This window comes from Coregonus lavaretus (genome assembly GCF_964263955.1).
Source record: "Coregonus lavaretus genome assembly, chromosome: 29".
Taxonomy (NCBI): Eukaryota; Metazoa; Chordata; class Actinopteri; order Salmoniformes; family Salmonidae; genus Coregonus; species Coregonus lavaretus.
The window spans coordinates 14,605,648-14,632,627 of record NC_140016.1 but is presented as its reverse complement, the minus strand read 5'-3'; the positions used below and the strand labels follow the sequence as shown (position 1 = coordinate 14,632,627).

At 41.5% G+C, this 26,980-nt stretch overlaps 1 protein-coding gene across 12 annotated transcripts; it reads left to right on the top strand.

Moving 5' to 3' along the window:
• Positions 1-24,006, top strand: csnk1a1 (casein kinase 1, alpha 1; the record flags this gene model as incomplete). 12 transcript variants are annotated; one of them, XR_014610217.1, is made up of 12 exons in its annotated part: positions 19-735; positions 1,141-1,247; positions 8,803-8,929; positions 9,170-9,268; positions 11,552-11,635; positions 14,265-14,404; positions 15,324-15,402; positions 16,516-16,590; positions 17,125-17,231; positions 17,617-17,729; positions 18,368-18,445; positions 22,172-22,979. XR_014610217.1 is itself a non-coding variant. In XM_084147093.1 (11 exons), exons 1-11 carry the CDS (start codon positions 613-615, stop codon positions 22,177-22,179), a joined length of 1,062 nt encoding a protein of 353 aa, XP_084003219.1. In that variant the 5' UTR covers positions 19-612. The 12 variants fall into 12 exon arrangements, 5 of the variants coding, with proteins under 5 accessions (XP_084003216.1, XP_084003220.1, XP_084003219.1 ...); XR_014610218.1 differs by having other exon boundaries at positions 18,347-18,445; XR_014610219.1 differs by having other exon boundaries at positions 18,347-18,490.
• Positions 24,007-26,980: the final 2,974 nt, after the last annotated feature.

Genomic DNA, 26,980 nt, shown 5'->3' with positions numbered 1-26,980 from the left:
GCCTGCGCCTAGCTAGCTAGGTATTCACCTCGAGACAGAGCGTGGAGTTTTGTGGAGTAGTGACAAGAAAATGGCGGAGTGAGTGGGTTGCGCTTTGAAGGAAAGCAGCGACCCTAGGTTTCCGTAAAATATAATACGAACAAAGGAGAATCACATAAAAAAATAACTTTCATCGGAAATTTGACAAACAACAACAACATTGCCCCTCTCGCGGAGGTGGTTCAAACAGATTATCGAACGGGGCTTCGCAGGACCACTGGTGTCATTTCGATACCTCGACGCTAGCTGGCTAGCGACGAGGCACTGGGCGACGGATAAACAAGGCACATTAGAAGTGTTTTCAGACGAATTATTTGGCCATTTTCGTGATATGTTGGGTTTATTTTTGTCAATATTTTTTAACTAGCTAGCTAGTGAATAACGCATGAAAAGAAACAAAGTCTGTTCTAGCTCGCTAACATTACATTGTTTCAAGTACATAGCACACGACCAACCAGGACTGTATGTTCACGTTAATGTTCTGATAACGAGCTGGCCAAGTAGGGGAACCGACGGAGTAGTCCCAGAGAATACTATTTTAAACTGATTGGGGTTGCTCGTGATTTTGAGGATATGGCAAGCAGCAGCGGCTCAAAAGCCGAATTCATTGTCGGTGGAAAATACAAACTTGTCAGAAAAATTGGATCTGGATCATTTGGTGACATATACCTGGCGATCAACATCACAAATGGAGAGGTAATAAACATTAAACTAGTGGGTAACTAACTGTTCGCTGTGTTAATCAACAGCCAAGCCGACTCGCCGAGATTGAACAGAAGATTGCTTAGTTAGCCTTCCTAACGTTAGCTAGCTAGCTGAAATGTTGGCCAACGATGCTCAATGAATACCTAGCTAACTGTCATCAAAGATAATTGTCGACATTGACCACTATAAAAAGTGTAACGAACTACATAACGTTATTTTCTTATACATAAAACGTTTGTTGTACCTAGTTAGTAAATTACGATTGAATTGATGTATCTTAAACTAAAGTTAACGTTAATAACATCAAGCTGCCTAGCTAACGTGGCTAGTTTAAAGTAGGTAACTAACTACGTAGACTACTACGTTAGCTAACTTACTGATCATTTTGTTTTACAGGAGGTAGCTGTAAAATTGGAATCTCAGAAAGCCAGACACCCACAGTTGTTATATGAAAGCAAGCTGTACAAAATATTACAAGGAGGAGTTGGAATCCCACACATACGGTAATATACATTTTCATTATTTTGGACACAGTTTAATATCGGAGACGTATGTGGAAAGGAGAGAAGTCATAGCTAATTGTACAATGTATGTACACAGTTACATGTCCTATGCAAATATGTCTGGTTTACTTCCACATGCCATCTGTAGCTGGGAAGCTAGTTAGCTGGCATTAGTTAGCTTTAATCGCCTTGGCTTCATGATTTTCCTTGGTCTTTGCTTATGAAAACGTTCCACATACATTCCCTTTTAACGTTAATATTATTCGAAAGACCAATCCTTCATGAGCCATGTAGATTTTCATCAAATGTGTTCATTGTTCTAGTTTTAACATGCAAAAAAATCACCAGGCCACGAAAAAAATCGGTGTGCTGGAAATGGCCGCTCCTCTTTTGTTGTTTGTTCCAACATGTCTTCCTTCCCTGTTAGAAAATGGCGGCTCAGCACTAGCGAAAACAACTAGCTATCTGGGCCTAGTGGATTTGTCTCTCAAGGTGACTTCAACGCTAATGTGGGACCTTATATATATCTCGTCAAACACCTAAAATTAGTTTATTTTAGATTTTATGGGTTACAAGGCAATATGAAGAGTAGGACTTGGGTAATGGCTTAGTTCACTGACACATTGGTGGAATTTATAATCCATGGATGTGCACGTTTAAAACAACTGGTCATAATTACCCATTTGACATATCATTTATCGATATTATCCATTCAGTGATAAACAATTGTTTTTGGTTTGATTGTAAATCATACATGTGAATTTAGGGTGTTGTGACAAAATACACCACTTGTTTGCATTTGACTTGGAAAAGGGACATAAGGATACTAAAGCAATCAAAGATGATAGGATGAATTTGAATGCCCGTGAGGTGAAAATTATTGGACACAGTAATGCTGGATACAAAATAGCCACTATACATTACACATTCAGCATAATACATACATTGCACGTTACCCAAAATACACATTGTGCACTTCTCATATAGCCACATACATAAACATATTGCACATTTCCCCTATATTCAGTCAATAGAGTACTGAATGTAAGGGAAGTGTGCAATAGGTATGTGGCTAGAACACTTGAAAAAGAAAAGGAGAGCCACACACTAGCTCAGATGCAATAATGCCCCTTGCCTGTTTTTAAGACTCTGATCGACAACACTGTTTGTGATAGCTGCAGTTGTTTCTAATCTTCAATTCTATCTGTAACTTGTGACACTGTCTTTTTAGTATATTTAGTTTTTTTCTGTAATATTTTATGTACACGCTGCTATTTCCATGTTTTGCCGCCTTGCCAAGTCACCCTCGCAAAATAGGTTTTTAACCTCAATGGGTCTTGCCTGGTTAAAAATAAGAATTTTATAACCAGCGTTACAACAGACAAGCTTCCTTCATCAGGGTATAATGACAAACACTGTGGGTCACTAGTTTATATAGTTTCAAAGGACACACAGGTGTCTGTTAACATGGCCAGGTGTGGCTTGATTTCATTGGTTAATTTACAGATATAAATAGAACATATAAAAAGCATGAATGGATAACATACGATCATAGACACAATATATGAGATTGTGAACAAAGCTAGAATCGGGTTAAAGTTTTGTTCCTATTTGTTTCAGGGAGGGCACAGTCAATTCTATTTAGGCCTAATGGTGAATAGTTCATGCCCCGATTAAGCTGGGCTGTTGCCGTGGATGAGGGTCAGGGTGATCATCAGGCTCTGGTACTTAGAATGACTTAATAGAAAGATAGGACTACTAGCCCTGCCATGACCCTTCTGGATCACTTCTTCCTCACCTTCTAACAAGGCCTATTTACAGTGCCTTCGGAAATTATTCAGACCCCTTGACTCATTCCACATTTTGTTACATTACAGCCTTATTCTAAAATGGATTAAATAAATAAAAATTCTCAGCAATTTACACGCAATACCCCATAATGACAAAGCAAAAACTGAAATACCTTATTTACATAAGTATTCGGACCCTTTGCTATGAGACTCGAAATTGAGCTCCGGTGCATCCTGTTTCCATTGATCATCCTTAGATGTTTCTACAACTTGGTTGGAGTCCACCTGTGGTCAATTCAGTTGATTGGACATGATTTGGAAAGGCACACACCTGTCTATATAACGTCCCACAGTTGACAGTGCATGTCAGAGCAAAAACCAAGCCATGAGGTCGAAGGAATTGTCTGTAGAGCTCTGAGACAGGATTGTGTCGAGGTACAGATCTGGGGAAAGGTACCAAAAAATGTCTGCAGCATTGAAGGTCCCTAAGAACACAGTGGCCTCCCCATCATTCTTACATGGAAGAAGTTTTCTTCCTAGAGCTGTCCTATGGTGGTGGCAGCATCATACTGTGGGGATTTTTTTCAGGGGCATGGACTAGGAGTAGTCAGGATCGGAGCAAAGTACAGAGAGATCCTTGATGAAAACCTGCTCCAGAGCTCTCAGACTTGGGCAAATGTTAATCTTCCAACAGGACAAGCCCTAAGCACACAGACAAGATAACGCAGGAGTGGTTTCGGGACAAGTCTCTGAATGTCAGAGCTCAGCCAGAGCCCCAACTTGAACCCGATCGAACATCTGAAAATAGCTGTGCAGCAACGCTCCCCATCTAACCTGACAGAGCTTGAGAGGATCTGCAGAGAGGAATGGGAGAAACTCCCCAAATACAGGTGTGCCAAGCTTGTAGCGTCATACCCAAGAAGACTTGAGGCTGTAATCGCTGCAAAGGTGCTTCAACAAAGTATTGAGTAAAGGGTCTGAATACTTAGGTAAATGTGATATTTCTGTTTTTTATTTAACAAATGTGCAAAAAATTCTAAAAACATGTTTTTGCTTTGTCATTATGGGGTATTGTGTGTAGATTGATGAGGATAAAAACAATTTAATCAATTTTTGAATATGGCTGTAAAGTAACAAAATGTGGAAAAAGTCAAGGGGTCTGAATACTTTCCGAATGCACTGTATACATTGTTGAATATTATGCACTACCCAATTAGAAACGTTTAGACTAGAAATGTTGGGCGTGCCACCATTTTATCTGCTAGTCTCCAGGTTCCTGCCCTGGGTATTAACAAGTCAGTGGGCTAGTTTCACAGCTTACTTCCATGCTTATACAATTTAATACAAGCCTTTGTTGGCAGGCAAGGTTTGCATTGAGCTTTGTGGTTGTGCACCCTGTGCACTGCCTGGATAAATAAGAATGGGGGTTGTAGAATAGAGTGTTTCACGCTCCCTCTATACTCTCATAGCCGGTTGTTTGTTTTCAGGTACATCATCAGCATGTGGCTGGTGCACCTGTTTAGTCCTGAGCTTGGGAACCTTTCTGTTATTCAACTCACCTGACAGTTCTGGAATGATATTTTATTTTCACAACGAGAGTTGGAAGGTTAAATCTGGAAAGTTCTCCAATGCTTTTCCCCCTCTCTTATTTTCATCACGTTTAATCAGACCTACTTATACCCATTTCAGACAGAATATGTGGTATGTTACCTGTAAACAATATAAGGCCAAGTTTATATGACCCCCTTTCAAACAGCCCCTTATTTAGCTTATTTACTTATTTGCAGGTATCCATACTCCTTTTATACATATCAGTGGGTAACTGGGAAATTGGGGGCGGGGGTGTTGGTTAACCATGAGGGCTGTTTGCATTTACAATTAGGGAGGCGTTAAACAATGCAAGTGTTCAATGAATTTACCTGCTAAAAAGCAGAGAACCATTCACACAGACCCAATACTTGTATTTTGGTTACAGGGTCTGTGAAAATGCAGGAATCATGACTAGGTCTTTAGGTGGCTTTTATTTTCCCATGTTTTTTTACATTTACATTTAAGTCATTTAGCAGACGCTCTTATCCAGAGCGACTTACAGTTAGTGAGTGCATACAAATTATTTTTATTTTGTCATACTGGCCCCCCGTGGGAATCGAACCCCTTTACCCCTTTCAGATATTTGAAAAAGCTGCTATAAAAATGCAGGCATGGTAAATTAGTGTGATTTTGGTCTGTGTATGAAAGGGATATAGACTAGAGCCTGTGGTTAAAAACCTAAGTGCAAACATTCTGGAAAGCTGGCGCCATTTAATTGACTGAAGGGTTGTAGAGCAAAGTTATTGAGATGAAAATAATTCCATTATATTACCTGCGTAGGCAACTTGTGCAAACATTTGTACATTTTTAGTCATTTAGCAGACGCTATTATCCAGAGCGACTTACAGGAGCAATTAGGTGTAAGTGCCTTGCTCAAGGACACAACGCTCTTAACCTCTAGGCTACCTGCTGCCCCAGGTAGCCTAACTTTCTCTTTAGTAAAGAAGACCATCATCAACAGATGAAGTCCACTTGAAACGTAGCCAAATGGCGGCTGTGTGCTGGTATATTCAAACTAAGACGATGCTTGTGGACCAAGGCATGGTGGCTTACTGGTAACCTAAACTCTAGAGCTGCATTCTGTTACTTAGCTACATACCGTGTACAAATAAGACCCGTTTTGTGTTGGGTAACTCTAGTCATGGATATGCCCAGCCATTGGCTGTTTGTAGGTAAGGAGGGGGTTGGGGATTTCTAATTTGCACAACTGAAAGCTGTGGTGATCAGCTGCCACGGGGGGGCCAGTATAAAAAAAAAAAATCTATTCACTAACTGTAAGTCGCTCTGGATAAGAGCGTCTGCTAAATGACTAAAATGTAAATGTAAATGTATACCTCTAGCAGAGACTGGGTGTTACCCAGGCAGGTGACTTCTTCTCTTGGGGACCTCAAAGGGCTAAAGGCCTTTTCAGAATTCTTGGTACGTGTGTGAATTGTACATGAATGTGCAGGCTTTAAAGGCTCAGTGGGTAGTGTCAGGCACTGCTTTTGAATTGAGATGTTTTAGAATGTTTGTTTGGGAATGTTACTGTAGGAACTAGCTGAGAGATTGAAAGAACTCATGGAACTTTGTCAAAGCCAGAAGAACCTGCTGAACAAGGCGCGCCCCTCCCCCACACTCTGCCTGTTGCAATTGTATGGCTGTGTTTTAATGCGGTGTTCACGTCATGTTGGAAACTCTGACATTTCCAACTTGCTTACTAGTTGTACAAAGATTATACCTGAGTTTCCCATTTGGGAAGTATCAGAATCAACCAATAGGAAGCCCTACGCAAATAACTTACGTTCATTTTAACTTGGAGGTCCCTTGTTTCCGACATGACGTGAACGCGGCATAATCAAAGGGAAGTCTTGTGCTTATGCATTCTCTCTTGGGTCCATTGAGATTATGAAACTCTGCTCTTTTTTGAATTACACCTTTAAAAAAATGCCAGGCCTATCGGTTAATGACTTGTTTCTTTCTTTAATTTAGTTTCCTTTGTAGTTACATGTTGGATTGTCTCTAAAGCAGCCTGGGTTTACACTGATATTATGCCAATAAAGAGGAAATGAGTGTCTCACAAAGAGGCCTGTAGTTTCCTGTAATGTTTGCCTGAGCAGACAGTTTTAATGCACAGTATTCAATTGGTGGATTCCTTATTGTGCTTGGACTGTAATTGATTGTAGTTTTAACATGTAGCCTAGATGGCATATACAGTTATGGACAAATATAGTGGCACCCTGGCACTTTTCTTAAATAGTTCCCTATTTATAAAAAAAAATTGGTCACCACACCTTTTCAACATTGCATAACCAATAATTTTTTTGTGAAGTTTACAATTTTAATTTAGAAAATAAAGACATGGCTTGGACAAAATAATTGGCCGCCTGGAGCTAGTACTTGGTTGCACGGCCTTTGGCCAAGATAACTGCAGACAAACTCTTCTTATAGCCATCAATGAGCTTGCTGCACCTTTCTACTGGCAATTTTGCCCACTCTTCAACAGCAAACTGCTCTAATTCTTCAATGTTGTAGGGGTGCCCTCCACCAACTGCTGTTTTCAGGTCTCGCCATAGGTTTGGGATGTGATTCAGATCTGGCCACTCCAGAACAGTCCAGCATCTCTTCTTGAACCATTCCTGGGTGCTTTTTGATGTGTGTTTGGGGTTGTTGTCCTGCTGGAAGACTCACAACCTTCAATAAAGACCCAGTTTTTAGACACTGGGTTGAACATTGAACGTTATCAAACCTCCCCGATCTTTGATTGTAGGGAAGGTGTTCTTTTAATTGAATACTTCATTTGGTCGTCAGTAAACACAGCGCTGATCTGTATTGCCAAAGAGCTCTTATTTACCAAGTAGCTACGGGGTGCCAATTTTCTCCATGCCATTTGTCTTAAGTTTAACAGTTTAATTTAGAAAATAAAGATTACAAAAGTAAAATTGGTTCTGCAATGTTGAAAATCCAATTACAAGGTGTGGTGACCGAACGTTTATTTTATTTCGGCTTATTTTAGAAATATGGAACTATTTAAGAAAAGTGCAAGGGTGCCAATATATGGATTAGTCCACTGAGACCGGAGTGAATCAGACAGGTGTCTCGTGTGCCATACATTTTAAATTTTATTTGCCACTGCTTGACTAAAACAATCTTGGTCGACCAACAGCCTATCGACCAAACAATCGAGAGCTTTGCGTAGGCATACCAAATTCTACCACAACTTTTTGGCTGCCACATGTTGGCTGTTACACCTGTGCTTGTGAGGCTGTGTACTGGGGGTGTGTAAGCTTGTAGAAATGCAGAGTTTGGAACTGTTTGCTTAGTTCAAAGTGCATTTTCTTTGCTGCCATCATGGGCGGTCTTGTGAAATGGTGCTATTGACTAACAACACCCGTAGCTAATTCCGTAAACAAGATCTGTCAGAGTAGCAGAATGGCTGTGTGGACTCTTGCAGTACATCGTTCCCCTACAATACCTCTTTGTTTAGTGAAATCTTGGACAAGATGGTTGCCTGGCGACTGCTGGCCTGGCAGTGTACTGAAGAGGTGTTGGGAGTCTCTTTGACCTCTAATGGCAGAGCTGTGAGGATTAGACTGACTCTCTAACTAAGGGCTCTCTAACCCTGTTCCTGGAGAGCTACCCTCCTGTAGGTTTTTGCTCCAACCCCAGTTGTAACTAACCTGATTCGGCTTATCAACCAGCTAATTATTAGAATCAGGTGCGCTAGATTGGGGTTGGAGTGAGAACCTACAGGACGGTTGCTCTCCAGGAACAGGGTTGAAGAGCCCTGCTTTAACTATTGTCAGGCCAGCCTAAAAAACAAAGCATCTCTGTTAATGATAGATGAGGCCTCCCTTTATAACTTGCTAGAGTCCCAGGGGTTTGGATGGAGTTATGATGAACCCCGTGCTCTTTAACCAGAGAATGCTGCTCATCTGTGAGTAGAGACATGTTTCTGGAACAACAGGGTTTGACCTAATCACCAAAGTCCACCCTCCGCATACGTTTTTGCCTCTGGTATTGAAATATGAGCTTTGACCACACAACTGTTGCATTACTGGTTATGTTACATAGGCCTAATAAATTACAATGCAATTGCTATGCAAAGTTTGACATAAGAAAACACTGTCATACATAACATTTGTTATGGGTTAATATGAATATTGATGTATGGCATGGCTGGTGCTGTCTTGCAGGTGGTATGGCCAAGAAAAGGACTACAATGTCCTAGTGATGGACCTGCTGGGACCCAGTCTGGAAGACCTCTTCAACTTCTGCTCGCGCAGGTTCACCATGAAAACTGTACTAATGCTCGCAGACCAGGTAAGACTCGGTTTAATCAATGCTCTTTATCGTGCACTTTGGCCCTTTGCTTAACTTCGTCTGGTTACAAAAAAATAAAGATTAAGATTAACACTTAACATATTAATTCTGTATTTGCCAAAGGGAGAATATTACTTGTACATTTCTCATTCTTATGAAACGTTTGAAAATGGGCTTAGAAGACCACCAGTCTATTTTCAAGTTCTTGCGTTAACTGATTGAGAGCCATTTTCCCCACAGATGATCAGCAGAATCGAGTATGTGCATACAAAGAACTTCATTCACAGAGATATCAAGCCAGACAACTTTTTAATGGGTATTGGCCGTCACTGTAACAAGGTAAGCTTTCAGCAGTTTCCCCCTCCTGAGATGCAGTAAGTGGAGTGAATCTCTGACCTAGTTTCGCTTTTGTTTTATACACCATTGTGTGAAGTGATACAACTAGCCCATATTATTGATAGAATTATCTTGTTTTTATACATTTTGGTGGTTTCATGTATTTTTTTGTGGAAAATATTGATGATCTAATCCTCAGTGAGGCAAATCTGATTATTTTCTTTGAATAGGCTACATGTTCTGGTAATGGACATTTTCAAGGCTAATTGTTTGTGGTTGGTCTAGTCCACTTGTTATGTGGATGGAATTGTTTTGTTAAAGTCACATTTAGGTACTTTTACAATCAGGTAATACAGGCCCTCGTTGTTTTCTTAGACAGCATCATAGTTGTGGATCTGTTTGAGATCTTATACAGGACTACAAAAAGGTTTCTGCATGATGTGTAATCCCATTCATTCTTTCCCCTTTGCAGAAAATAATTTTAAGGCGTTTTGTGATTCTTTTTTCATATACAAACTGTATCTCAAGTTGCCTGATTTGTATTTTGTTTTTAAATAACTCACTATTTTGAGCCCTTGCAGACAGGCAACATTTGGCAAAGTTAAAGCATGATGCGTGTTTTAACACGGACCTGTCCACACCAGCTGTGGCTGTCGATAGTGTTACGTGATATAAACTCATCAGACTAGTCTAATCAAAACGAAACGGTACCTTTTGGGTATTCAAGCATTGAAGCCTGTATTACCATTTTTGGCAGTGCTGTCTGGAATAAGTGTTTACCATTGTGTGTCTGTGTGAATGCCAGCCGTAAGCTTATATAATTTTTACATACACAAACTAAACTCGAACAACATTATAAAGGGTGCACATACAATCCTTTTTGGATGGCAAGTTCTGACACTGAACTCAATGGACGGGAAGACTGGCATAGCAGTAGCTTTTGCGAACCCCACTCTATCCTCTTCATGTTTAAATCAACTGCCTTTCTCTTAACCTGAACTCCCTGCATTCTGCTTCCTATCTGCTGTTTACAATGGTGCTTATATACCCCTTAGCTTGTGCCCAATAGGGTGGTCGCCTTTAATTCAGGAAGTGTGTTTCTGAAGTAGTCTTCATTTGGACATGGCTCCATTGGTGAAAATAAAACTCTAGCGAAGAGCAATCGTTAAACCTTAACCTTAATCCCCCCCCTCTTTAATAGATTGCATGTGTACACTGCACCAACACTAGCTTCTTCTTCTCTATGGTTTGGAGAGTGATACTCCGCTTCTTTTGTTGCTTTGTCCTGGGCTGCTCTATAGAAATCCTCTAATCAAGAGCCACTGTCACAAAGGCTGTCCTGTCACGCGTTTCTCGCAGCTGTACTAAATCTACTCTGTATTGACGGCTCCATGCAGATTAATTCATGCTTCTTTCTTGTACTGCACGCTTTTCCTCTGTTTGGCGCTGTAGAGCTGCTAATTGCCAGATTGGGCTTTTCCAAAGTCTGCCAAAGTATTCTACCCTCTTCCTTACTGAAGGTGTCTACTGTTTCAAAGCAGTTTCAGGATAATAATAAAAAAAATATATATATATATTATATGTATTTGACTCATTGCTTCCTGTGAGATCTCAAGGAGGTGGTGGGTTGGGTGGCTGCATTTTCCAACGCTTTTTCACGCCTTATTGTTAAATGAATGCCCATATTAGGGAATGGCCTTCATTATTTAGATTCTCTTTTAACCCTAGTTGTGCCAGTAAGTCAACTGCATATTTTGTTCTGCACTCAGGCAGACTGTTGCTCCAAATTTGTAGGATGATTATGGTAGAAAGCAATTCTACTGTGTGCCACTGCTAGCGTTAAATGCTGCAATATCAAAAAGCCACTGCAAAGTCAAAAACGCGAAACAGGCTTGGAAATAATTGTATGGTTATTTTTTACCAAAAAAAATTACATGGGGATTGGGCAGTTATATTGTCTTCATTTCTGCCTCTATGACCGAAATTGGTATTGCAGCGTGGACTGCTTATCCTGCAGAACATCTCTCCCCGCCCCCATCGGCCTAGCCTAAAAACTGGCTTGCATCTAAGCCCAGGCTAACTCCTAGGATGTCCTACCACAGTCAGACTCCTCTCTGATTTTAGCTCATGCTTTGCTGGTGGACGAAGGATGGCCTTGGGCTTTCTCTCCCCCTTCTCCTCCCTCTCCTCCCGTTCTTTTTCTGAGCCTTGGTGTTGCCTGTCTGCGCTGGCCTTGTGGGGTTGTCAGCAATACTGTTTGATGCACTGCACCCTTTATTTGTTCAGTGTTTAGAATCTCCAGTGGGGAAGAGGAAAAGAAGCTTGGCTGTTAGTTCTTCTCAGGACCCATCTTTCTCAGGATTAAACCAGGTCTGAAACCACAACCGCCTCTTAATACTCCCCCAAATTCTGTTTGCTTTTTTCTTTTGGAGTTTATTTTACCCATTTAGAAACAGTACTACTTTTTTATTTCATTAATTTGGTCAATAATTTATGAACACCATATTGGCATTAAACCAGACACACATGCTAAACAGATCTAGAGATTAACACCTAATCCAGATTGCAGGGATCTGTGTTTAGGTGGATGAAGGACATATGGTGACTAGTAGTGGAAGATGCTGTTGAATTTTCTACAGTTTGATTTTTTTAAAAGAGGACGTGCTCCTCATTTGAAGTCGTCACTGCGCCCACTAGGCTAATTTATATTTTGTTGCTTTTCCATTTCCTTGGAGCTGTTTCTCTGGTTGAGTTTTCTGTGCCAGTTAAGCAGAGGATTATTTTCTCTTGGTTTCACAAATGATCATCTCCTTCTGGGTTTCAGGATACGTCAACACAGGAAAATGTCAGTCACTAACCCGTAACAGTAGTGTGTATATTTCAAGTGACCGTGTTGGCCAAAATGAGCCAACATTGAGTTGAGTGCAATTTTCTTAAATTCCTACAGATTTTCTGTCTGCTCAGCAGTACTGTAGCTATTTGGTTTACATGACCTGCATTGGCATTAGACTACAGAAGGGAAAACTGGGCCATGTGGCTATGAAAACCTTGCTGTGGTGATACTCTGTTGGAGAGCAACTGGCAATGTGGCAGCCATTGAGCTGGTCTGAACCAGCTTCCTGTTGCCAGAGACGGTGCTGCTGACATCACAGCCTGCCTGGCCCGGCTGACTGTTGGCAAGCAGCCAGTGGCATGATGAGCAGAAAAAAGGAATGTTTGGAAAATGTAGGGCCTGAATAGCCAGAATGGGGACCGGCACGGCAGACGGGTGGGGTTAGCTTATGCTTGCTCGCCGATTAGCAGACCTACAGTTCAACATTTTTCAGTTTCTGTTTTTCAAAGGGGAAGAGAACTTAACTGCTTGAACGCTAATTATTAGTATGGCTTTGCAACCAGAATCCTCAGTCTGAAAATCTTACTTCCGATGAAACATACTTTGACTTTAAAAGTATCTAGGTTTGGGCTACTTTGTTTCACAGGTTGGTTTGTTAGGGTGGGCCTGTGAAGTCAATATGGTTGCTTTTGAGATGGTTGTGAATGTTCAGGTAATGGTATGTTGTCGAAGAGTGTACTAAGAACCAACATTCAAAGAAATGCAGTGACTCGGCATGTTAGATTTTAAACCAACATGTAGCCTATTTTGAAAGTCATTGGCCTATTACATACAGGTCTGACTTTGAAGTATTTTTTACAAGGTAACTGATCCGCGATTCACAATTACTATTGTTATCTGTAACAGTGTATGTCAACGGTTCATCATTTCCTTGAATATTAGCAGATGGAAAAGAAAATGGGATGCTTTTGGTCAGAACAGGTCTGTCTTTTGTTGTGAAAATGGCCTGCCCACATTGGATAGGTTGTGTATTTGAACCACATTCTCAATTAGGCTACATTTCTACTGATGGTTCAAATGATGAAACTAGCTTTCAGCAATCCTTTGACTGTACGCATTGCTCATGCAAGTGCTATAATGGATGACTTATTTTCACATTTATGAAACTCATACTTACCATTACATAGTTCTTAAGGATCTAGACCTAGGTGAAGTCAAAATTTCAAATGTCTTACCAGATAGCAGTTTACTTCAAATTAACTCATCCTTGATTTTCTATTTCAGCTCTGCGGGTTTAGTGGAAGCTCCTCAAGCCCCTGCTTTTGTTCTGTGAACGCAGGAATATGCTGTTTAGGGTGGCCATTGGCCTTGCTACGTTGTGTATTTATACACTCTGAAATGTTTCATTCTGCCTGCAATGTTGCTATTGAACGCCAGCTGAAGGTATCTCAGGATAGAAGAAAAAGGTGCAAGTTAATGAATAACGCGGAAAAGGGAGTGTTAGTTAGTTTGCGGCAAGTGGACGGTTGCGTGTGGATCTGCCTTTCCTCCCGACCTGACTTTTCAGATAGAAGCGTCACAATGGAATGTTGCGATTGGTGTAGACAGGAGGAAATAAGGTGTGAATCCCCGGCTGAGCCAAGCAAGCAGAGGCACGGCTGAGTGGATCCGCCAGTCAGTCACTGCTGCATCAGTGAAAAACGTATGTTGGGCGAGGCACTCTCTCTTAGGGACTGCAACCTGCAATTGTGTGTGGGCAGTGGAGTGGAGAAGTATGGCAGGCAGTCAACAAATTAGATCATTCCGATCTGAGACAAGACTGAGACAAGACGGGGCTTTCAACAACCATAGAGAACTGTTAGCAGGCAGGGAGCTATTAGTGAATGAAAACCTTCTTGAGTTTGCTGCAGAGAATCCATTTGCCTCTGTCTCTGACCCCTGGGTGTTCCCTGATCCTGCCATCACATGGCCAGAACTGTTTGTATAGATAGCAAGCAGGGGCCTTGAGGATGGCTGCTTCACTAGTGAAATGGTACACGGAGCAGAGCAGGACATTGGAAGAATAGACCCATGATCTCAAGCAGTGGCATTTTGTCAATCGTTCCCTGTGAATCAGGATATTTCTAAAATGTCAATGTTTGTTTATCGTTTCCCCCCTCCTTTCAGTTGTTCCTCATCGACTTTGGTCTGGCCAAAAAATACCGGGACAACAGGACACGACAGCACATACCGTACCGAGAAGACAAGAATCTCACCGGCACAGCACGCTATGCCAGCATCAACGCGCACCTGGGCATCGAGCAGAGGTAAGAGCTCACCACCCAGTAACTACAGTCATGTGCAATCTATTTCAGCCTTCGCTGGATATTCTCTTCTCACTCCTTATCATTTGCACGCTTTCAGCCGGAGTGATTGGATTCCTAGGGCTTAATATAGAGGTTCATGGGTCTTTTCCCCACTTTATTGGGATCATTTTTGGCATGAAGGAGCTTTTGATGTTCAGACTGTGTGTTCCTGCTGGGGCTGCAGACTGGCTCTAAGGACTTGTCCTCATGATGACCAAGATGCACTCATTGGTCAAGCTAGAATCTAGCATCCACCAACAGCTTGGTTGACCCAGAATCCTAGCTTTGACAAACAAGGCAGTGTGATTTAGCCAGACAAGTCATGCGCCCATAGCTCTGTATTGAGCTGTACTGTAACAATGCAAGTCCAAGACTAGATGTTTTTATTTTATTTGTACTTTTCCTTTTGACATACAAGTATGGTATATTACAGCAACGTAAGCATGCAGTAATTTTCATAAAACCTTTGATACGTTGTGAGCATTGCCTTTCGTATTAAGATAGAATTCAACATAGCTGGAAATCCTTTTGTTCCCCTGTCTAAACAGGCTTTTTATGAATGCTCGTTTTCATGTCATTTGAAGCAATCAGTTGGGATATGAAAAACACAGCATGTGGCTGCTCCACTGAGCCGTGCTCCAAAAACAAAATGTGAAGTAGTAGAAAAGGATTGCCTACTGTTGAAACACCGGAACAGGATAGACATCCCACCCCCTGCTTGCACTTTACCAGTTAAATGCTGTGTCACTGGTCTGGAAGTTAGTGTACAGCTTAGCCATTACAAAGGGCCTTGAGATTAATGTCAAATGTGTTGCTGTTGAACCAACTGAGATGTTACCTTTTTACGTACTGAATGCCAAATGTCTCTGTATGTTTCCAGTCGCCGAGATGACATGGAGTCGCTAGGCTACGTCCTGATGTACTTCAACAGAACCAGCCTGCCCTGGCAGGGACTAAAGGTAGGCCAGGCAGGTACTCTAGGGCTCCCAGTCCACTATATAAGTGGTTCATATTTCACCAACTCGCTCGCCACAGCTTTTCATCCATGCTTCTGCTACTAGACTTTCCCCCCCCAAAAATTAAAATATAAAACTGATTTTCAGTTGTCTCCATAACAACTTGATTTCAGATTATTTAAAATGTTCATGACATATTCACATTTGCATATTTTATTTACTCTGTAGCTGAATTATATATATGTATGTATGTGTATATATATATATGTATATATATATGTATATATATGTGTATGTATATATATATATATATATATATATATATATATATATATATTATATATTATATATATATAATATATGTATGTATGTGTGTGTATATATATATATATATATATATATATATATATATATATATATTAATTATAGTTGTATTCTCTGACAACTTCTGGAATTAAATTGTTTAGTAACAGTACATAATATTCCTCGTACATTGCAGGATGTAAGCTAGTCTTAGTAGTAGATAACCCCTAACCTTCCATTCAAGTTGTAGTGTTACTTGAGTTCAGCTACTTCCCAAAGGTTAAGCTAGCTACCTTTTTTAAAATTAATTAATCCTGCAGAGATGTGGGGTGCCTCGAGTGTACTCAGTTTTATGCTTTTGTAAAGTCACCTAGACTTGCATTTGCAGCATAATGCACCTTCCCGCTTTCTAACGTTACGAGGGTTAAATAGGGAACACGAGAAATCTGTGCTGTGTGTTAATGTAATTACATGGAACAGTAGCCTGCAGTGCTTGAAACTCAAGTCCTCAACAAGGTGTTAGGTACATACCTACAGAACCAAGCCATTCTTCATATACATACAGCCCCAGTTGCCCAGCCTAGCAAGATAGACTAGGTCACAAAATACAACATTTATGTACACATATTTGTATTACTGAGAAAAACAAGAAACATCCTCAAATGTCCCAAACTAATACATTACATTTTGTTACATTGTTTATGGACCACTGACCTCACCGGCGGTGACAAACTGTGTGTGATGAGAAATTGCAAAGGGTAGTGTTAAACTGTGGTGCACAACATTTTCATTTCTCGCCCACATGTTCCACAGGCTGCCACAAAGAAACAGAAGTACGAGAAGATTAGCGAGAAGAAGATGTCCACTCCAGTCGAGGTGTTGTGTAAGGTGAGTAAAACCGTAGAAGGATCAAAACCTGGCACGCCCACCCCGCGGACTGAGTTACTCGTATTTTTATTTGGGGTCACCGGGTCAGAAAGATAGATGCATACTATGGAAGTCCTTGAGTAGCCGCATCAGCCAGTGAAGTACGAGTCTGGTTGAAGGAGTTCTTCTAAAGGCTGTCTCGTAGCGTACGAGAGTAGAGATGTTGGCTGGTGTCGCTAATCTAATCCACTCTTTAAATAGTGGCTGTTATGTATCCATCACCTTGGACCTGAAAGCATGGTGGCCATTGCTTATTATAAGACTAAGTAGCTGGCTGAGAGTGTGCTAAAGACAACGCCTTGCATTAAGCTGTGGAGTGACTTGTTACACACTGACTTTTTTCTTTCGGTAATTACCCTTATTTTACCAGAACACATCTCAGAGTAGTTTATTAGGCACTGACTGTCATGGTAAATAATGTACACATGACAGTAAGCCAGACAGTTGGGCATGGATCTATAGATAACCTTCCAACTCTCCTGCGGTTGTTTCCAGGGTTTCCCAGCAGAGTTCGCCATGTACCTGAACTACTGCCGTGGGCTGCGGTTCGAGGAGGCACCTGACTACATGTACCTGCGTCAGCTGTTCCGCATTCTCTTCAGGTGCTCGTCATTTCTCAACCTCTCCAACATGAACCTCTCTGTCCCCAAGGGAGCTGAAACGCTCACACACACCAAATCACGTTTCTTTCTCACTGTCAGACCCACGGGGAAGAAAAACATGAATTGGTTGCATTGCATGTAAAGCATATGGAGTTCTTTAAGGTGTATGAGGAACAGACTGTACTAGACATTTCGTTATTAAGTGTTCTTTATGAAACAAAGTGAAAGGAGCAACTGCTATAGGCCTGTGTTTTTCATGTAGTCTCTTTCTGCTTTTATGTATGTTTGGGCTGAAAACAAGTTGTCCTTTGGGAGCAATAAAGAGTTATTGAATATAGGAGAGCGCAGTGTGACTGCATGTCTGAAAGTGTCTGTTTTTGTCCAGGACCTTGAACCACCAGTACGACTACACATTTGACTGGACGATGCTGAAGCAGAAAGCAGCCCAGCAGGCTGCGTCCTCAGGGGGACAGGGGCAACCGGCACAAACCCCCACAGGCAAGCAAACTGACAAACCCAAGAGTAACATGAAAGGTTAGTAGCAAAAAGCCAAGCGACGTTTGGAGTGCAAAAATGGAGACGCCAATTGCTTTCATTTTCGTTCCCCTTTCAAAGTGGTAAAAAAAAAAAAAAAAAGTGGATTTGGAACATTCTCTCCCAGCGGGTTAATGAGACCACAAACAACACAACAGTGTTAGTTCGAGGAGGCCCCTGAAAGATAGAGAATTCAATTGGTCTGTCTTGCAGATGCAAAGACGTCCTTGGGAAATTTGACTACTAACTTTGTACCCAAATGTATTTTCGTCTCTGGGACAAAGGGTTGTGGCTTTATAATCTTCTGTGGATGTTAAAATCATAGTGATTTCCCTCTTTTGAATTAACCTCTTCTCTAAATGGGATGTACGATTGACTCTTGATTTCTCGCAATCATTGTTCAAGGATCTAACACTTGTTAATCTTTATTGTAATGCTCTCAGATACAGTACTTGGATGAGTGGGATTGAGATTCTAACCACAGACTAACAATGGTCCAATGGTAATACATGGCTACCTGTTTTCATGTGTATTTTAGTGCTCATGTGATGTGACTCTTGAATGACCTCTTTTAATTCCAGTCTCTCCCCTCCCTCTCGTAGAGGGTATCCCGGGTGCCCAGGGTTGATGGCAGAGGAGTCAACCCAATTTTTCAAAAAACCTGAAGCAGTTTTCATCAGGTGATGACTAGGATTTCCACAGGGATGAGGCAATAGCCCATTTAGGTGTGTAATCTCTGGCATGAAACTGCAGAGCAGCCTTCCACTTGACCTGTATTGGTAGTAAAAGGCACGTTTACACCAAGTCAATGCCCACCCCCTTTTACTTAAAACCACCATAGAGGTGTTATTTTATTTGTCCCCACCCCAAATTAAAGAGCGACTGCCCCTAAAATGCAACTTCTCATTTTGAAAATGTCCTATGTGACATCGATATGAGTCAAACATTTATTATAGTGTCAAAATTCACTACAAAGTGTAAATAGGATAATTTTGGTCTTAGTCAGTCACGTCCAAAATTGAGATTTGAGAGACGATAGGAAAAAATTGTATGTCACGGAATGAAGGGTACCTTAACATTTTCCATGGGTTAGATTTATTTTAATCCTGCCCACAGCTGGCAGCACCCAAATAATCATCAATTCAGAGTGCAGCTGCACACGACCCAATCGTAATGGTCATTTTGATTTGATATTCGATATCCCGATGGGGTTAGTTAGGGACCATCAGTAAATTACACAATGTACATGGGACAATATTTTAAAAAGTCGATGGCTCCAAATTTCAATGACTGTCGTAGCCGGCCGCGACCGGGAGACCCATGGGGCGGCGCACAATTGGCCCAGCGTCGTCCAGGGTAGGGGAGGGAATGGCCGGCAGGGATGTAGCTCAGTTGGTAGAGCATGGCGTTTGCAACGCCAGGGTTGTGGGTTTGATTCCCACGGGGGGCCAGTATGAAAAAAAATAATAAAAAAATGTATGCACTCACTAACTGTAAGTCGCTCTTAATAAGAGCGTCTGCTAAATGACTAAAATGTAAATTAAATGTACTTAAAAACCTCAAACCAACTATAAGAAAGAACTGTAGAAATTCATATACAAATATTGAAAGCATTTAATGAGAACTAAAAGATGTGCAACATGAAAATATTGTTCAATTTTGCATTGTGTAACTATCCCCAGAGATGGGCTATCCAAAGTTAAACCAACTTTGCAATGGTGGCACACCAGCAGGCTGAAGCTAATTGGCTAAATAAATTGGCTAACTCTAACCACCTGCGACCACCCACATGAAACCCCACTCCGAAACCAACTCACGTTTGAATTCATTCATGGCTGCCAGCATTTCTTAATGAACCAAATCTAAAATGAGGCCAAATCAGGAAGTGCAGTTGCCCTTTAAACCATGTCACATTGGCCCAGAACTCACTGCTCCACACACGTGTTTATACACACAGTGCATGGAGGACTCAAATGAAGCCCTCCCTCCCGCGTGTATTAGTCCATATGTGCCAGCCTGGTTCCAACGTCTTAGGCAGGGCTGAATTAAATTCTCAATACACAATGGGAATCATCTGAGCTATGTGGATTAAGTATTTATTATTAGACCAAAATGTTTTGGGTTTGAGTGCAGGTTGATTGAAGAGAAAAAAGGCCCATGTAAGTGAAGTGACATGGATGGTACCCCTGAGAGTGTATCAGTCCTGCTCTTCCCTAGCACGCCAGCCCCTCTGACAGCGGCGTGGTTATTCTGCTGCTCAACCATTTTGTGTGACATATTGTTGGTTAAATCCTGCCCCGAACAGGGCTTCCTGTATCTTATGTTTGCTGCGGGTTATATATATTTTTTTGTATGAGATGTTTTCTCTCGATGATGTCAGGCAAATAATTTTCAGCCCCTCTGTCGGCACGACTTATCACAGTGCTGTGTCTCCGCTCTGCCGAGAAGAAGAGCTTTGAAATCCGTTAAATATGAATAGGAAATCAAAGCACGAAGACACTCTCTCTCCGCCCCTCTCTCTCCTTCTCTACCCCCTTCTCTTTCAAGGCACATCCCACGTGATGGCACTGAACAAGTGCTGTGAAGAGGGGCTAGTTATAAATATGATTTGCTGATGACGTGATATTGGTCTAATCCTTTGTGTACAAGGTCTCTGTTTTAGTATGTGGACTCCATGCACACAGTAGCCTGCAGCACAGTTGAGCGCTGCTTATGTGCCTTCCCTGCAGCTTCGAGAGATGGAAGTTTTTTCTCTGGAACTGATTCAAAAATGACCTTTGTAAATGGACCCCCTGCTCACAAGCAAAGCCCAATTTTTTTCCTCTTTCGTTCATGTTTTAGTTTTGAAGATGTATAGAAAAGGACATGTTATTTCTAGGTCTGGTGTTTAGTGTTCTCTGCTGTCCATTTAAGATAATACTGCCAGTGAAGGTGCTGAGTACCCACAGCCAATCATTTAAATAGCCAAGCTCTGGCTTATTGAAGCTTGAAAGAACTTGCTGGTTTCTTGGATACCAGTTTGACTTGGCCACGCTTAGCCTTGTAACAATGGAAACATTGTTAATGAGAGTTTGCGTTTCAGCCCTCCTGTTTTTCCCAATGGCCTCGTATTATATGATATTTGTTTAGAGCAAGCCACGTTGACATAATCAGACAAACACAAGTAGCCATCGCTCAAAGCAAACTCCATTAACCCTGCCTGTATTCTCCAAAACATTTTGATGATCACGTGGTCTTTAGTGTCTGTAAGGCCTAAATGTCATCGCCATGTTGCTGTAAAGTCTCCTAATATTAATATATAAATATTTTGCCATTTAGCAGACGCTTTTATCCAAAGCGACTTACAGTCATGCATGCATACATTTTTACGTATGGGTGGTCTCCTAAAGGATATTTGCTATATTAGAAGAGGCTTGATCTATAAATAGCTTGCATATGGAGAATTGAGTTGCCCTTTCACCCCTGTGAGACTTGTCTGTTACATCAGCTGGCCCCTCCACTCATCCCTGCAGAAAAAATTACCACAGAGGGTACCGCTGTAGCAGGAGGTGACTTGTGAGAGCTTGTCAAAAATGCTTCTCATATCACTCAGATCTGATGAGATCATGTCCTGACTTGAGCTGCGCTCATTTAAACCCACTGGATGAGGCTCGGAATGCATCATCAATGGGTGAAGGCTTGCTTGAGGAAGACAAGATTGTAGGAGCCCATAAGAAAGCTTGAGGAATCCTCACACGTCTTTTAGGATTACCCAATCATGTTGTGCCCAAGTTTCTCTCCTGTGGATTGGCACCTCTAAAGGCCAACTGCCACATCACTGATCTGCATGGGTGTGGCCATGGGGAGGGATTGCATGTCAATGAGTAATGGCTGTCTGTAAAGGTTACCTTCCACTGCAGAGAAGCATGAAGGAAGTTTGGCTCACACAAGCAGGCCATATCCCTATTTGTCTTTTAAAAGTGTTTTGTTTGATCTCTCGGTTGAACGTCGCCCTTTCAAATAGGTTTATTGATAAGCCGCATTGTTTCCTTCATGAGCGTTTCACTAGTGTCTTTCTGTCTGTACCCACTCCCCAGTACACTACACAGCTGCTGTTGTCTCCAGTGCTAGTTGTGAACCTCTTAAGCAGTGGTTAATGTCTTCATTACAGGAGGCTCAGAGTAAAGGCTCCATAAATGTTTGATTCCCCCCTCTCAGGCACTCTGCAGCAGCGGGTCCCAGCTTTGCTGCAGAGCGAGACTGGTGACTGGGCACTTTTTTTGTTACAGGGATGGAAAACTGCAGTGACTTACTTGGCCTTGTTGATAGCAGTCGCTCAACCCTGTTTGATAAAGACAACCTGTTCTACTTGATGTGTAACCTATGGCCTCTCTCTGTCTCTTTGTGGCTCTTTGTTTCTCTTGCAGGTTTCTGAGCAGTAAGACAATGAAATGAAGCAGAGCAGAGTGGCCGTAGCAGGATTTGCCTTCCAATCACACCCCGGCATCCAGGATCAAATTCACCAGAACCTGCCAGGCATTGTGGGCAACCCTTTTTTCCTGTTAAAGAACTTTCCTTCCATATACTATATATGTAATCGCTCTATATAGATAACATGCTCTGCATATATCTATATATTGGTATGTATATACTATATCCACACAGGAAGCAGGCTTGGTATGGAATTTTCCGAAGCTGTATCCTTTGTCCTGTCCCTGAAGATTTTTTGTGTTTCTTCAAAACGGAAAACTAAGAAATGGTTGGCTCACTGCGGATGTAATTGTGCACCTGCCAATACTTTTCCCTTGATACTTTCTCCCTCTGAGAGCTGCTGTTTGGGGGCCTCCCTCACCTCATGGCTGCCTGTCAGAGCAGCTTTGCCCCCATTCCCTCTGTCACCGAGCGTGGCATGACGACCCAGACAGTCAGTCAGATTGAACATTTGAAACAACCATTATCTCTTCCTTATTCAACTTTTTTCCCCTCATTCTCAAGCAAAATGAAAGATGTAAACTGAAACAGTTTCCTTTATGAATGAATCCTGGGTATTTACTAAAGCAAACATTGGATTTATTTTGTTTTCATCAAAAAGGTAATTAAGATTCTGCCTGCTGATATGTGCTAGAAGAGCTTCTAATGTGAAGATGAAAACACTAGGTTTCTCTTTAGAACGCTGCATTAATATTGTACTTGGTATTCTGAAGTCTTGAACAATGAATAAAAAAGATGAACTCCACAAAAGCATATTCATTATAAATTAGGCACGACTTGACTAAACCTGTTTGTAAATTGCTTAGAAAAATTATGCATCAATTAAATTAATGGCCTCAATGTTCTGTTTTTGAGACCGACAAACGTGCTCACTCCACCCGCCCTTCCAGTTATATTTATATATATATACTTTCAAAAAAAATCAGAACTTTTTTTCAGTTTTATAGAGTTGTCTTTCCGTTTATTGAATTGATCATTTTGGGGAAAGGGTGTTTTTGTTGCTTCTTCCTACGGGGAAGCAGATCCTGTTGTAAAATACTCTGGGACTTTCTCTCTGCAACTACATATTGCTGCTGCTTAGAGTAGCAACCGTTTCCTCATTTTCGTTTTTTTTATTGCAAAGAAAGTGTTGGAGGGTTTATTTTCTATATACTTTTGAGTCTTGTAAGGCAATAACCATTTGGATTTCTGTCAGCCTTTAGTCACAACAGATGCACCCCAGGGGCTGTTTGTCCCCCCCTCCCCCACATTATTCCCCCTGACCCAGCATTAGCTATTTTACAGCTGGACATTCTATAAAAGTGTAATTTATTCCCTTTTAGCATGTCAGAATAAATTCTAATGACTTGTCAGAACCACTGTCCCAGTCTGTAATTTGAAGAACACACAGACTTCTGCCTTAGGCCTGGATGATGATAGCTGTTGGGGGAAAAAACAAGTATTTTTTGCTTTCCATTTGCTTGTCTTTACACATTTACCTGTTGACTACCACACAACCCTAGTATTGTGAGCATTTGGAAACTTGAGACATCGGCAGGATTGGGGATAGATAAGGAAATACTTTTGTTCAAAGATATCACACTCAAAGATTGCTTGAGACAAAGGGACACATTTGTGGAAATGGTCTAAAAAGGTATTGCTATCTAGAAAATTCAATTCCTGTGAAATTATATTGTTGGGGTGGTGGGTAGTTGTAGGTGCTTGTGGTGGTGTTTTGAAAAAAAATCTTCCAGGATTTATATCTGTAAATATTAAAATGGCTTCAAATGGCTGTCGTGGAAAATCGTTTAATTATCTACACCTCATCAACTCAACTCGCCATAAAACTGGCCAAAACGAAGAAGAATCGGGCCTGGCAGCAAGTCTTCCGTATGAGACTCACTCTGCCTCAATATACACTGTGTGCACAATTATTAGGCAAGTTGTATGTTTGAGGATTAATTGTATTATTGAACAACTACAGTGTTCTCGGTCAATCCAAAATGTTAAGAAACCTAATACCTGAATATTTAAGAAAGAAAAAGTGAGGTTTTGGCTTTATTTGGAGAATATCTATGTGTGCACAATTATTGGGCAACTATTAGTGTGCACAATTATGCAACTAAATGAATAATTCCCCATCTCACTTGTTTATTTTCATCTGTTAAACGTGAGAATAATAAACAACTCAATTTACAAATAAACATTTGTGACATTTCACAAAATAAATCAGTGACCAATATAGCCACCCTTCTTTTCAATAACAGTCATAAGCCTTCCATCCATGGAGTCTGTCAGTTTCTTGATCTGTTGACGATCAGCTTTTTGTGCAGCAGCAACCACAGCCTGCTAGACACTGGTCAGAGAGGTGTCCTGTTTTCCTTCACCGTAAATCCACCGTTTAAGAAGGGACCACAAGTTCTCAATAGGGTTTAGGTCAGGTGAGGAAGGGGGCCATGTCATTATTCTTTCATCTTTAAGGCCTTTACTGGCTAGCCACGCAGTGAAGTACTTCGATGCATGCGATGGAGCATTGTACTGCATAAAAATCATGGTCTGCTTGAAAGATGCAGATTTTTCCCTGTACCACTGCTTGAAGAAAGTGTCTTCTAAAAACTGGCAGTAGGGTTGGGAGTTGAGTTTGAGTCCATCTTCAACCCGAAAAGGTCCAACTCGCTCATCTTTAATATTACCAGCCCATACCAGTACCGCACCTCCACCTTGCTGACGTCTGAGTCGAAGTGGAGCTCTGTGCCCGTTACTGATCCAGCCACGGGCCCATCCATCTGGTCCGTCAAGAGTCACTCATCTCATCATTCCATAAAACCTTTGAAAAATCTGTCATCAGATATTTCTTGGCCCAGTCTTGACGTTTCAACTTATATGTCTTGTTCAGTGGCGGTCGGGTTTCAGCCTTCCTTACCTTGGCCATGTCTCTGAGCACTCCAGATAGGTTGCAGTTCTGGAATATGACAGCACTGGAGGATAATGGGTTCCTGGTAGCTTCACGTTTGATTCTTCTCAAATCTTGGGCAGTTAATTTGCGTGGTTTTTTCTCAACACGGTTCTTGCGACCCTGTTGACTATTTGCAACAAAACGTTTGATGGTTCTGTGATCACACCCCAGTATCTTAGCAATTTCAAGAGTGCTGCACAATTTGACTTTTCAGAATCTGTTAAATCTCTTTTTTGGCACATTTTGCCTGAGAAAAAGAAGCTGCCTAATAATTATACACTACTTGATATAGGTTGTTGATCTCCTTAGGCCACACCCTCCCTCATTACACAAATACACATCACCTGATATGCTTAAATCCAATAAGTGTTCCAGTTTATACAGCTTGGATTTGGGAAATATGCATTATAATGATGATATGGTCAAAATACTGATTTGCCTAATAATTGTGCACACAGTGTACACTTGTAGGACAATGGTAGTAAGTGTCAAGGGTTAGTTGGACAACTGAGAAGGAATGTGAGAACTACACAATGGGTTTAGGGGCAAAGTGCAATGCAACAGAAGGTATGCCCCCCCCCCCCCCCCCACACCAGACTGCTTAGAGAAATGCTGCTAGGCCTGGATGGAGTGGGGGATGGGAGGGTTTTTAGACCAAGAGAGAAAGAGGTCTATGAGACGTCATTCTTCAGGCTTGGAAGACACAACAGCACAAGGGTTGCGGCAGGGTGAATTAGGCCTGGTTGTCCTTTTATCCATTGTGAGGTCAACACATGCGGAAAGCAGCTGTTTGCAGAGAAAGAGAGGCCCCAGACAGCCCTCTGGCCCGACAAAACGGGCCAAAGGGATGACCCTGTCTGGAGAGAGTTAAAAAATGTATGCCAGTATGTGAGCTAGGTAAATAGAAAGAGTAGGTCAAACTCGAATCTCACAATTTGTCATTGTTGACCTTTTTAAAGGTAAGATATCATCCGCCATTTCAAACTGTTCAATTCAACCATTATTGACCCACGGCAGCACTCACCAGTGTCTTGGAAAGGAGAGTATTCATAAGAAAGAAAAGAAAACAGCTGATTAACCAATCCATCTCAGTAATAGAGAATTTATATAACTGCCCCAGTGTCTCCTCTTCATAAAAGGCTCCGAGCAGAGGAGTGGCCTCAACGTGATGTAGGCAGATCGAGTGGTGGGGTGGTATCACATGCTGATCTGGCTCCCCTCTTTCCCTCTCCTCCCTGCTAGGGTTTTGTCTAGATGGGATACAGTTTATGTCAAAATTGTCTTTTCGTAGCAGGCTAGGAGAATTAGGTTAAGGTTAGCTAAAATGCAAAAAAACTACTGTTGACGTCAAAACTGTATCCCTTCTAGACATGACTGCCTGCTAGAGTTGCTACTGCGGCATAATGTAATACCTATGCCATACTAACTAAACCCTAGCTCTCTCTCTCTGGCCTTGTCCTCCGTTATACCTTTGCTCCCTCTACAAACCAGGCAGGCACTACCCACAAAACAAAGAATTTCAGCTGCATGTGGGCACTAGAAAGTGGAATTAGAGAACTGTTGAATAATGCTGGGAGGTGCTAGAGAGGGCAGGGTCCATTGTACTACAGTGTGAGGTGGTGAAGCCTGGTTGCTGGGTTTTGTCTAGAAGGGATACAGCTTTTGAGAACTTACGCAGCAGGTTAGGAGAATTAACATAGCAGATTAGGAGAATTAGGTTAAGGTTAGGAAAAGGGTTAGGATTAGCTAAAATGCAAAAAACTACTTTTGACATCAATTTTACAAAAGCTGTAGGGGAGAGTGGGGTAAA